At 40.8% G+C, this 12,239-nt stretch overlaps 1 protein-coding gene across 7 annotated transcripts in view; it reads left to right on the forward strand.

Moving 5' to 3' along the window:
• The window catches only part of dgkd (diacylglycerol kinase delta), a 151,005-nt gene that overhangs the window by 124,089 nt on the left and 14,677 nt on the right, over positions 1-12,239 (forward strand). For 6 of the 7 annotated variants that reach the window (XM_087993770.1, XM_043701899.2, XM_043701900.2 and 3 more), the window contains 4 exons: positions 2,790-2,924; positions 3,747-3,901; positions 5,543-5,654; positions 9,348-9,440. In XM_087993770.1, coding sequence (XP_087849896.1) covers positions 2,790-2,924; positions 3,747-3,901; positions 5,543-5,654; positions 9,348-9,440 — 495 coding nt within the window. The remainder of the gene's footprint in view (positions 1-2,789; positions 2,925-3,746; positions 3,902-5,542; positions 5,655-9,347; positions 9,441-12,239) is intronic. The other variant, XR_015759222.1, reaches the window with a different exon arrangement.

The following is a 12,239-nucleotide window of genomic DNA, read 5'->3' on the forward strand; positions in this document are numbered from 1 at the left end:
CCAGGAGCCTTAGCAGAACTGGGATCAGTGACAATCTGGGGGGACATCTCTCTGCTAGTTGGAGGTAAACCGGGCACAAAGGCAGAAGATTGTGGTTTTTGGAGGTCAATCACCTCAATTCCGGAACAAATCTGGCCTAACCATTTTCAGCAGCTTCATCAGTGACTTTCCTTCCATCACAAGGTCACTAGTGGGAATGTTCAGTGATGATTTCAAAATGTTCATCCCCATTTGTTCTGCTCAGATACTGGTGCATTGCATGCCCAACTGCATCAAGATCTGGACATTGTTCAGGCTTGGGCTGACAAGAGGCAGTAACATTTGTGCCACGCAAGTGCCAGGCAATGACAATCTCCAGCAAGAATGTAATCATCAGCCTTTGACAACCAATGACATTACCATCACTGAATCCCCCAGCAGTCTGGGGGTTACCATTGACTAGAAACTGAACAAACTAGCCATGTAAATACTGCCCGAAAAGTCGATTCTCCTGTTCCTTGGATGCTGCCTGACCTGCTGCGCTTTTCCAGCAACACTTTTTCAGCTCTGATCTCCAGCATCTGCAGTCCTCACTTTCTCCTCAAATACTGTGAATACAAGAGGTCAATGGTCAGAAGTTAAGAACGCGACAACAACTAACTCATTTCCTGACTCCCCAAAGCCTGGCCACCATCTACATGTCACAAGTCAGGAATGTGATAGAATACTCCTTACAGGATGAATCTACCAGCCTGGATGAGTGCAACTCCAAAAATACTCAAGAAGCTCGCAATAATCCAGGACAAGGCAACTGCTTGATTGGCACTACATAACTAAGCATTCACTGCCTCCATCACTGATGCACAGTTGCAGCAGTGTGTTCTGTTTATAATGTGCAATGCAAAAATTCAGCAAAGCTCCTTAGACAACTCCTTCCTATCATTTAAAAGGACAAGAGCAGCAGACATGTAGGAACATCATTACTTGCAGTTTTCTCTTCAAGCTACTCACAGTGCTGAAGTAGTCAAAAATCACACAATATCAGGTTATAGTCCAACAGGTTTATCTGAAAACACCAGCTTTTGGAGCACTGCTCCTACACCTCTACATCATGCTAACTTGGTAATATATCACCATTCCTTCACCTTGCATACTGTTAGCCTTGACATTGTGGCTCTATCTACACCAAATGATAACAGCATTCCACAGACTGCTCACCATCACTTTTTCAAGGGTAAGTAGGGATGAGTCATAGTCAGCGAGTGACAGACACATCCCATGAGTGAATTTTCTTAAAATATTTGTGGTGTTAATAAGCCTATAGTGTGCAAGAGCAAGGAGGTTAAGCTGAATTTGTCTTAGTCAGAGCTCAGCTGGAATATTGTATGAAGTTAGAGGCACCATATTTGGGAAGGATGTGAAAACATTGAAGAGTATGCAGAATAGATTTAAGAGAATGTTTCCAGGCAGAGAAACTTAAGTTGTGAAGATAGATTAGAGAAATTGACTGTTTTCCTTGGAGAGAAAAAGGCTGAGAAGAGATTTGAAAGAAGTTTTCAAAATCATCAGGAGACTGGGTAAAGTGGATCGGGAGCATTTTTTTCCAGCTTATAACATGATCATGAACAAGAGGATTCAAATATAAGGTAATTTGCAAAAGAAGCAAATGTGATTGAGGAACATCTTTTTTCACACAACAAGTACTTAGGGTCTGAAATGCTACCTGGATGCGTGGTGGAGGCAGGTTCGTTTGAGGCTTTCAAGAGGGCACTGAATGATTATTTAAATAAAAACACTATTCAGGTTCAGTTGGAAAGGCAAGAATTTGGCACTAAGTTATAATGCTCATTCAGAGAGATGGTGTTGATACAATGGGCCAAATAGCTGCCTCCTGTGCCGTAGCAATTCTGCAAAATCTTATTTATGTTACCCCACAAACATAAGTTGGGGTAATACAACCTCAAAACTCCACTGTATATCGGGGTAAACTCTACACCTCACATTCCATTCTCATGACTCATTTCTCACCAATAAATTCACTGTTATATTTATACACTAGCCAACTTCTAAAGAAAGAAAAGTCAATCAGAGAATGTTCCTTATGTAAGTAGTTACTGATTCCAAACAACCTGTCAAGAAAACATAGAATACTGTCAATAAAACCCCAAGTTACAGAGCTGGCAATGCAAACAGGCTCCAGACTGAAGGGTAAAGCTTAAGTAAAAAGCCACCTGTACTATAACTGTGAAACACAAGCCACTGCTTGTATAGTTAGAGCAATGGTAAAGGAAATGGAATCGGAATTGGAATTGTGGAGTAGAACCCAAAAAATAAAGTGAACATTAAACCTGTAGAATAGTTGTAAAATCCAGTTGATTCACCGGTGGCCTACACGTAAATTAAGACCCATATTGCATTGTTAACTCAGTGCACTCTGAATTGTGGTAGAAATTCTCAGGGTAACTAGAGGTTAGAAATAATTAACTTTCCCAGTGTTACTCACATCCTGACAGCAAATAAACTAAGATAAGAAAGAATGCAGCTATTAAAGCTGAGAATGTGATGGTTTATTCATAGATTTCGACAGCAAAAGCAGATTAATCTCCTCAGTACTTTTGCTTTTTTATCTCAAGTGCTGTGAAGTCACCTGTTTGCTAGGTAATAGCAATATGTAAAATGGCTTAATGTGCTCTTTAACAGAGCAGTTGTAAGTGTGAATGCGAGACTTGGCAAATTGTAAATCAGCCTTTGGTGCAATTTAGGTTCCTGCTTTACCTAAGGACTTTTTTTTGTCCCACTTCTGCCTCAAGTGTCGTGCCGTAAAGATCACAATCCTCGGTGATGAAGGAGTACCGGTGCAAGTGGATGGAGAAGCCTGGATCCAGTCCCCTGGCTACATTAAAATCATTCACAAGAACCGTGCCCAGATGCTAACCAGGGATAGGGTACGTATCAGCTCGAATGTGTTTTTTTTATCGGTTCATGGGGTGTGGATGCAACTGGCTAAGCTAGCATTTCTTGCCCATAGAGTTAACCACATTCCTGTGAATCTGGAATCACGTGTAGACCAGACCAGATAAGGACAACAAATTTCCTTCCCTGAAGAACATTGGTGAACCAATGGGTTTAAGTACGAAATATGGAGCGTGACTAATACAACAGGGTTAAATGAGAAACTAACCAGTACATCAAAAATGTTCCATTCTTCAGGTGTAAAGGAAATCGTTCAGTAAGGGCCTATGGAGCCCAAAGTATCACTGTATTGGTATTGAGTAGATGATCCCCATCAGTGATCATAGCACATTCCAGTCCACATTTGAAATGACACACTAAAATTACACATATCTTTGTTGATTGAAAATCCTAGCTTCAAAGCTTTTGCCTGACCGCATAGAAACATCTAATAAATACATCGATACATAGAAAAGTATCTTATGTATGGAAATAGATTTTAACATCTGCCTTAATCTGATGTTTTCAATCAATTATCTCCTGAAGTTTATTTTGTGGTATAGTGCTTGGTGTTTTTTTCTGAAACACTTTATTAAACTTTGAACTGTGACACCAGGTGAAAATGCAAAACTTGCAATATCATGATGAATTGGGAGACAGAAACTGCAGACACACCAATATTACAAGGATTGCTGCAATTTCTTCTTGTCCAACCATGCTTATGCAGCTGTAGTTTGGATTTGGTTAAATGATTTTGTGGGAGGATGGCTTTTAATGTTAATCACATATTGTGATTGGGTATTCTCATGCCACAGGCTTTTGAGAGTACCCTCAAGTCTTGGGAAGACAAGCAGAAATGTGAACTACCTCGCCCATCCTCTCAACATGCCTTGCAACCTGAGATAGTTTCAGAAGAGGAAGCTGCTGAGATCAATCAATTTGGCCGAGCGGCTGGAACACTCATCCACAGGTACGAGAGTCAGCAGAAGACCAATCCCAGACACTGATCTGTCTGATTTGTGATCTGGCAAAACTTTTAACATCATACAATCATGGAGACACAGAAGATGGCCATTTGATCCATTGAGTCCATGTGTCTTTCTTCAGGCTGGAGAGCCAAGGGTAGGCATTTCACGCTGAGACTCTGCTTTAGGGGCAAGAGTCTGGAAAGGCCTCAAATTCTAGACCTTGTGTAACATCACATACTGACCACTGCCTGATGATGAAAGAGTTGGTTTATTTTGAACCATCGACATACTAAAGTGGGGGACGAATCTCCAACTAAAGTTAAACACGACTTATTATGCCACATTGGGCAGTCCAGTAGACTAATTGAAATAGAGCCGGGGATACGAGAGCCATAAACTTTTCATTCCACAGTCAAACAAATTTTAAAAAACTCTGTAATCATACCTGTGACACTCAATGCCAATGTTTACATTACAAAAGGGAGTTGAAGAACTGCCTGTCAGTTACATGATATATTGTGGAGAACCAATTAAGAATTATAAGTTGTCTATTTTATTTTGTAAAGGGCATCATGTTGCTTCGGATAAATTCAGTTATAAGCTTTTTTTTAATACTGTAGTTATAGAGGCCAAGGTAAGAGGTAACGGCTGTATGGTTGATGGGGAAATGGTGGCTCCCATCCAACGTGCACCCATTTAAGCTCCTGGTCATAAAGGTCAATCAGCACCAGGTTTCTTCCTTTGATCCTGACCTTGTGCTTTGTTATTTTCTGGTCAGTTTTTGGATTTGGCTGACTTGGCAGCAAACCTCTCAGTCCAGAAAAATGTTTATCCTCTTTACTGTCTTCACCATGGAGCAACCCCATTTTGGCCAACCTTGCATTCATTACTCTGCTTTACGTTTCCCAAAGTTATGGACTGAGCCAGACCCCCTTAAAACGTTTCAAGAAAGTAGCCCAGACACTAACTTTTCCAGGTGTTTTAAGCAGGTGTAAGTTAATATTCCAGGAGTGATGCAGCTGGCCCAACCGCTTCATTATAAACAAAACAGCATTTATTTGCAAGATTACCGAATGAAACGCAAACTAAAGAGAACAGAATGTAGAATAACTTAACCTATCTGAAAACCCAACAGATTATCCCAACTTAATGATGCTATTCCAAACACTTGCAACAATCCCCGTAAACGCCTGTTTGAAAAAAAAGGAAAAATCCAATACAATTTCTTACAGGAGAAATGTCAGAGAAAAGGGATCAGCATGGACCTGCTTCTTTGGAACCAGCATTTTCACAACTGACTACTTGCTCAAACCAAACCAAACAGAGAAAAGCTGAGCTGGGAGAACAGATCACTCCCTTTCATTGTTCAAGTGTTCTTCTTAAAACTTGAAGGCGTTTTGCCTGAGGCAACATATGTTAACTATAATCAACTTGGCCCAAAAACCCTTCAAACCTAGACACCCCAGAACCTGTGTCTTTACAATCGCATTGGAAAAAACACAAGGACAACATAACCTTGTTAAAGGAGCAGCGTTATCACACCAAAAATCTTCTCAAAATCTCTGACTTCCATTCTGTTAATCCGTTAGCTGACATTCTCCCTTTTTTGTGTTCCTTCAATTTTTCCTCTTCCCTTGATCCAGGATTCGGGAGACAGCACAACTGCATCATACCATGGAGCAGGAGCTTGCACATGCAGTAAATGCCAGTGCCAAATCCATGGACAAAGTTTACGCAAAGTCGAAAACAACTGAGGTAAGAAATGGTGGTGAAATCTGTGATCAGTGGGGATGTGACTCTCCAGACAGACAGATTGGATAGTCCATACAGATCGAAAGGTGAAAGATCAAGTCACTGTAGCCTTCCCAGACCATAGAGCTGCTCTCACGTTAGAAATTGATGACTGTTGGGGGTTTAAGCTGAGTGTTAACACAGCTCAGATGAGCAGAGAGGTTGAGAAGTACAGTCTTTCATGATGATCAATGGAAGGAGTTGAACACACATTGTTGGCATCACTCTGCATCACAATCCAGCCAACTGTGCTAACCTATACAGATCTGTAGCTGAGCCAGACTCTGTTTCCAAGTACAAAAGTCGAAATTGCTGGAAAAGCTCAGCAGGTCTGGCAGCATCTGAGGAGAGAAATCAGAATGACAGAAATTACCCTTCCTCAGCGCTCGACCCAAAACATTAACTCTGATTTCTCTCCATAGATGCTGTCAGACCTGCTGAGCTTTTCCAGCAATTTATATTTTTGTCTCTGATTTACAGCATCCGCAGTTCTTTCAGTTTTTAAGGAATTCATCTATAACTGGTCCAGACTCTGTATGGGTATTCTTAGCCGCAGCCAGGTCAAGCCAAGGCACAATTTGCACTGCCATTCTAATTTGCATTAAGGCAATATATTATTTTCCAAGGGGGTATCCAAAACTCATTGCAATAATATGGACAAGATCTTATGAAGACTCTTGTTTTACTTGAATCTAAACTAGGTGGATTCTCACTTCCTCATATCTCAGGAAAATAGGACTTGGGAGTATGTCATTTAGGCCTTTCAATATGCTGCACCATTCAACAAGATAATGGTTGATCTGGCTGTGGTCTTATGTTCATTTTCTGGTCTGTGTGCTATAATTCTTGACTCTTTCAATCAGCATACACCCCCCCTTTACCCTTACTCTGTGTTTTCTGCTGCCTAACCAACGACCAAGCTATATCTTAAATTAACCTCCTAATGCATCCTTTTATAATTTTCAAAAGAGGGAGAGAGGCAGAGGGATTGAAGCAGAAACCTGAGGCAACTGAAGTGAATGCGGCTAAAGGGAAAGTTGGGCTGCATAGCAAAAGTGAATGGAGGAAATTGCAGAGTCACGGTTACATCAAGTCCAGGATGGATTTGAAGATAACACTAGATTTTACATTCCAGGTAATCACGGAGTCAGGAATGGTGGGCAATCTGGACTGAAGCTGCTAATCTCACAGAATTCTCACCTGTACACTGAAAACTGAACAGACCTCTTCAGTTGCTTCATCAATCACCTTCCCTGCATCATTATGTCAGAAATGGGAAGGCTCACTGATAATTGCAGAATATTTAACACCATTCATGAGATCTCAGATATTATAGCAGTTGGTATCCATATGTAACAAGATCTGGACAAAATCCAAGCTTGGGCTGACAAGTGGCAAATAGCATTTGTGCCGCAAGGTTACAGACAATGACCATCTCCACCAAAATTGAATCTAACAATTGCCCCTTGATATTCAGCGCCCTCGCCATTGTTGAACCCATCACTGTCAATGTCCTGGATAGTTGCCACTAAACTGAAACTGATCTGAACCAACCATAAAAACACAGTGGCAAATCAGAGGTTTGGAATTCTGCAATGAGTAATTCACATCCTACTGTTGCAATGCCTGTTTTGCATCTACAAGGCACAAGTTAGGCATGTATTGGAATACTCTCCACTTGCCTGGATGAGTGCAACTCCAACAACCCTGACGATATTCAACACATTTCAGGACTCAGTAGCTTACTTGTGTGGAACTCCATCCCCCACATTCGATATTCATCTACAACAATGCATCATATCATCTATTTGATACACTGTAGTACCTCATGAAGTCCCCTTCAACAGCACGATTGAAGCCCATGACCTTAACCATTTGGAAGGAGATGCAGATGCTTAGAAACACCACCGCTTGCATGTTGCCCTTTAAGCCACACACCATCCTGACTTGGAATCACATCACTGTTTTGTTATTGTTGCTGGGTTGATGTCCTGGACGTCCCGTCCTTTCTGACAGCACTGCGATTATACAGTATTGCACTTACACCCCAAGGACTACTGCGATTCAAGGAGGCAATGCAACTCCACTTTCTGCAGTTTAATTTGAGATTGGCAATAAATGTCAGCAGCAAAGCCCACAAGAGTAGGAAATGTTTAAAATAATCTCCCCATTGAGAATAGAGGTAGAGACATGAAGGATCAAGTAAACGTACCTCAATGATGCCATGAAGAAATGAAATAACTGCTGATGGGGCAGCTAAAATATGAATGGAATAGGCTTCAGTGAATTATGGTAACAGAAGGCTGGATTTAGAAATGAATGGACTCTTGATGGGATTGATGGTTTTTTCTGATCAAAGTCTCATGAATATTGCTGGTAATATTTGTATGATATGATGGGTAAAGACAGCATCCAATTTAGTTTTAGTATTCTATCTTGCTGATCATCCTTGAACCAAGCAGTATCTAGATGGACAAATGCATTATGATCCGTTGACTGAGGCACCAGAACTTGATCTTTCAGAGGAAATCAGTAGGAATGCAGAAAAAATACTTGATCATATCTCAAAGGTCTGGTCTTAAACAATAATACCCTGCTGCTTTCAAATTTGCACAAAGAAACCTTATGCCCGAAACTGCCAGCTAACAAGAATTGAATATCCCAAACATTGGTTACCTTGTTCCTGCTTTGATGTTTTGCACAGCGCTTCAATGTGAAAGCTGCACTTATCTCTGTCAAATAAACGGGATGAGTCCCCTAACAACTGAGGGAAAAGTAGGAAGTGAGGCTGTGCAAAATATGTCTTTCTGCAATACCCTGCATGGATCAAGGGATACAGAGAGTGACTCGATATCAAAGGCAGGTCCTAATTCTCCACTGTCCTTGTTGCCAGTCTCCAAAGTTCCATGTAACATCAATTGCAAAAAAATTAAAACTATAAGAATGTAAGTAATAGGAGCAGGAATAGTCCTCTTGGCCCACCAAACCAAATGTTACATCATTCAGTAGGATCATGGCTGCTCTGATTATGGCCTTCTTTGGATCAAGTTTTGCTCATCCATCGTGCCCATCCCTACAAATCTCCATTGAAACCACACACCTAATGCATTAAATTCAGCGTTTTCACCCATGCTTGCAAAGTGCTATATCATCTCTCCTACCTAATCGCTGCAATCTTCCTGAGTCCTACACCCCAACTGATTGAAACTGACCGTTACAACCTTCTCCAGCCTTATGTCCCAGCTCTGAAATCCCAGCCTTCAAATTTAGCTTCTTTTGCATTCTCCACTCAGAAAAAGCACCTTCACCTTTTTCAGCCATTGCTCCTTTAGATTTGTTTGAAAGCTCTTTGTCTTTCTATCGTATTACTCTTTTTGAAAAGTCTCCTCAAAATCTCTCTTTGACTAAGTAATCACCTCCCCTGACTTTTATTACAAATGGGTGTTGTTTTTTTTCTCTATGATGGACCTTAGAATTTTTACTGTGCAGAAGGTAGTTCATCAGCGCAAGATATTGTTGTATGTTCTTGAGTGATTTCTTGGTTTCACTGTGAGCTGATGTGAAGTGATGTGTGGCATTAATGACATTACTGTCCAGCAACCTTCCAAGACCTGCTGCAGATTTAAAGTGACTCCCATCTTATGATTTTCTCCAAAGGGCCTGAGTTGCAGCCTAGTGATGGAAATGGTCAACAATGGGAAAGCTTTACACAACGAGACAGAGCTTCTTCTGGCAGGCAAAATGTCTTTGGTAAGAAAAGAGCTAAATAAAAAAAAAACTGAGCCTCGTTTGCTATGCAGAATAACACAGTGAGTTCCAGGTTAACAGCTATTTGAAGTGTCTCAGTAGTTTATATGTACTGTAATGGAATAAGTTGCTTACTAATGGCAAATTGAAGAGTTCCAAAGGTGCAGTGCATTATAGGCTGGAAAGTAACTGAGCAATCTGAAAAGTTTACATGTAGAATAGCAAATATTCAAATGGGTTATAGGTTGGAATCTAGTCAAAGTATTCCAATCATCAGCATACAGCATATCAGATACCTGGGAATCAGATGCAGGCTAGAATTCAGTTGAGGGATTTGGGTAGATTAAATGTAGAATCGTTGATTCTAGGAGTAATTAAATCCAGAATGGTTTGGAGAATTTGATTTATATATTTGTTTTAGACTCTGCATTAATGGGAATTTAACAGATTTGTTATTATGCAGTTGCAACATTCTAAGGTTTGAAGTGTCAGGTGAATCCTGTGATTTAGAGGTAGAACTAAATCTTTGGAATAAAGCAGTATTTAGTATAAAATCACCACATGATTTTGCTATTTAGCTGATACAAACTTAAAGAAGATTTTTACAGAAGATTTGTACGTCTGACCAGTGAATGCCTTTCTGTGATATTATTTCTTTATTTGCTGTTTGTATCTCTCCTGAAGTCAGTAATATTTGCTGGGGTAACAGTTCTAAATGTCCTGCCAATCTTACAATGCTTCACCCAAATGGTTTATTCACCCTTAAACGTGTGATGCTAATCCCAGATATCAGCAGGGAATTTGACCATGCAGGAACTCTCAAACAAGACTGAACACAGCTGCATGCACAATGCCTGTGCTTTCATCTTTCAATGGTGATAACTGGACAGCAGTTAGAAGCAGGAAACCTGCATCATTTCCCCATTCCCTTTTTCAAAGAACTGAGGCCATATCTATCACTTTCCCCACTGCCTTGAATGAGACTGTGTGGCTGAGTGCGCATTGGGAATTAGAATTACACCTAGAAGAAAGGAAGATGATTGTGGTTGTAAGTAGCTCAATCATCTCAATCCCAGGAAAATCGCTGTTGGATTTCAGCACCTTGTGTAATTCCTCCAGTGTAGAAGCAGCGCATATCCAAAGGCCTCAAAACCTGGAAAACAACTAGACTTGGACTGATAAGTGACAAGTCATATTCATGGCACATGTGCCAGGCAATAACCATCGCCAATAAGAGAGGGTCTAACAGTCTCCCTTTCTCATTCAATGCCATTACTATCACCCCAGTATCAAAATCCTAGAGATTGCCATTGACCAAATTGAGCTGGACGAGCCATATAAAGAGTGTAGCTATAAGAGCATGATAAGAACTGTGAATTCAGTGATGAATAACTCACTTTCTGATATTCCCCTTACTGTCTGCAAAGTACAAGGTACAAATCCAGGAGTGTGATGCAATAATCTCTGCTTGCTGGGGGGAGTGCAACTTCAACAACACTCAAGGAGTTCAGGACAAAGCTTGCCTGATTGGCACACCGCCCACTATTTTGAATGTTTCTTGTCCACCAATGCAGAGTGGCAGTAGTGTACAACATTTACAAGATGCACTACAGCAAATGCCCAGTGCTCCTCAGATAGTACTTTGCAAGTTCAAACCTCTACCATCTAGGAAGACAAGGCTGCAGATACAGGGGTATATCACTACTTGCACGTTTCCCTCCAAGCCACATACGATCCTGACATGGAACTACATAGCTTTTCCTTAAGTGTCCCTGGGTAAAAATCCAGAATTCTTTTCTAAACAGAGTTGTGGGTGTCCCTGTGCCGCATAGTTTTCAGCAATTCAAGAAGGTAACTCACTACCATGTTATAGAATCATACAGCACAGAAACAGACCGTTCAGTCCAACCTGTCCATGCTGACCAAGTTTCCCAAACTAAATTAGTCTCATTTGCACTTGGCCCATATCCTTCTAAATCTTTCCTATTCATGTACCTATCCAAATGTCTCTTAAATGTTGTAACTAAACCTCTGTCTACCACTTCCTCTGGCAGTTCCTTACACATATGAACCACCCTCTGTATGCAAACATTGCCCCTTAGGTCCGTTTTGAATCTTTCTCCTCTCACCTTAAAAATATGTTCCCTAGTTTTGAACTCCCACAGCTAGGGAAAAGACCTTTGCTATTCACCTTATCTATGCCGCTCATGATTTTATAAATATCGATAACGTCACCCTTCAGCCTCCTACGCTCCAGTAAAAAAAGATCCGAGCTTATCCAGCCTCTTCTTTCCCTCAAACTCTCCAATCCTGGCAACATCCTTGTAAATCTTTTCTGCACCCTCACCAATTTAGTAATATCCTTCATATAGCAGGGCAACCAGTACTGTCCACAGTACTCCAAAAGTGCCCTCAACAGCGTCCACTACAACCATAACATTACATCCCAACTCCTAAACCAATGGTCTGAGCAAGGAAGGCAAGCATTCAAAATGCCTTTTTTACCACTCTGTCTACCTGTGATGAGACTTTCAATTAAATGTATACCTGAACCTCTAGATCACTCTATTCTACAATACTTCCCAGGGTCCTCCCACTTACTGTGTAAGACTTGCTCTTGTTCATCTTACAAAAATACAACACTAATATCTAATGTAGTTGGGATGAAAAGCGTTTTTGATTCAGAGCAAATTGGAATCCTTACTGAATGTGAAATCAAACCCGGTTTTGTGGCAATTTCACATGCATCGGATTAGGTATCCTGTACTACTCCCGGAAGCTAGCTGTCTGAAACCCAGAGAC

Source organism: Chiloscyllium plagiosum, unplaced genomic scaffold (genome assembly GCF_037043375.1).
Source record: "Chiloscyllium plagiosum isolate Xiang-an unplaced genomic scaffold, Cpla_swu_hap1 HiC_scaffold_13, whole genome shotgun sequence".
NCBI classification, from domain to species: domain Eukaryota; kingdom Metazoa; phylum Chordata; class Chondrichthyes; order Orectolobiformes; family Hemiscylliidae; genus Chiloscyllium; species Chiloscyllium plagiosum.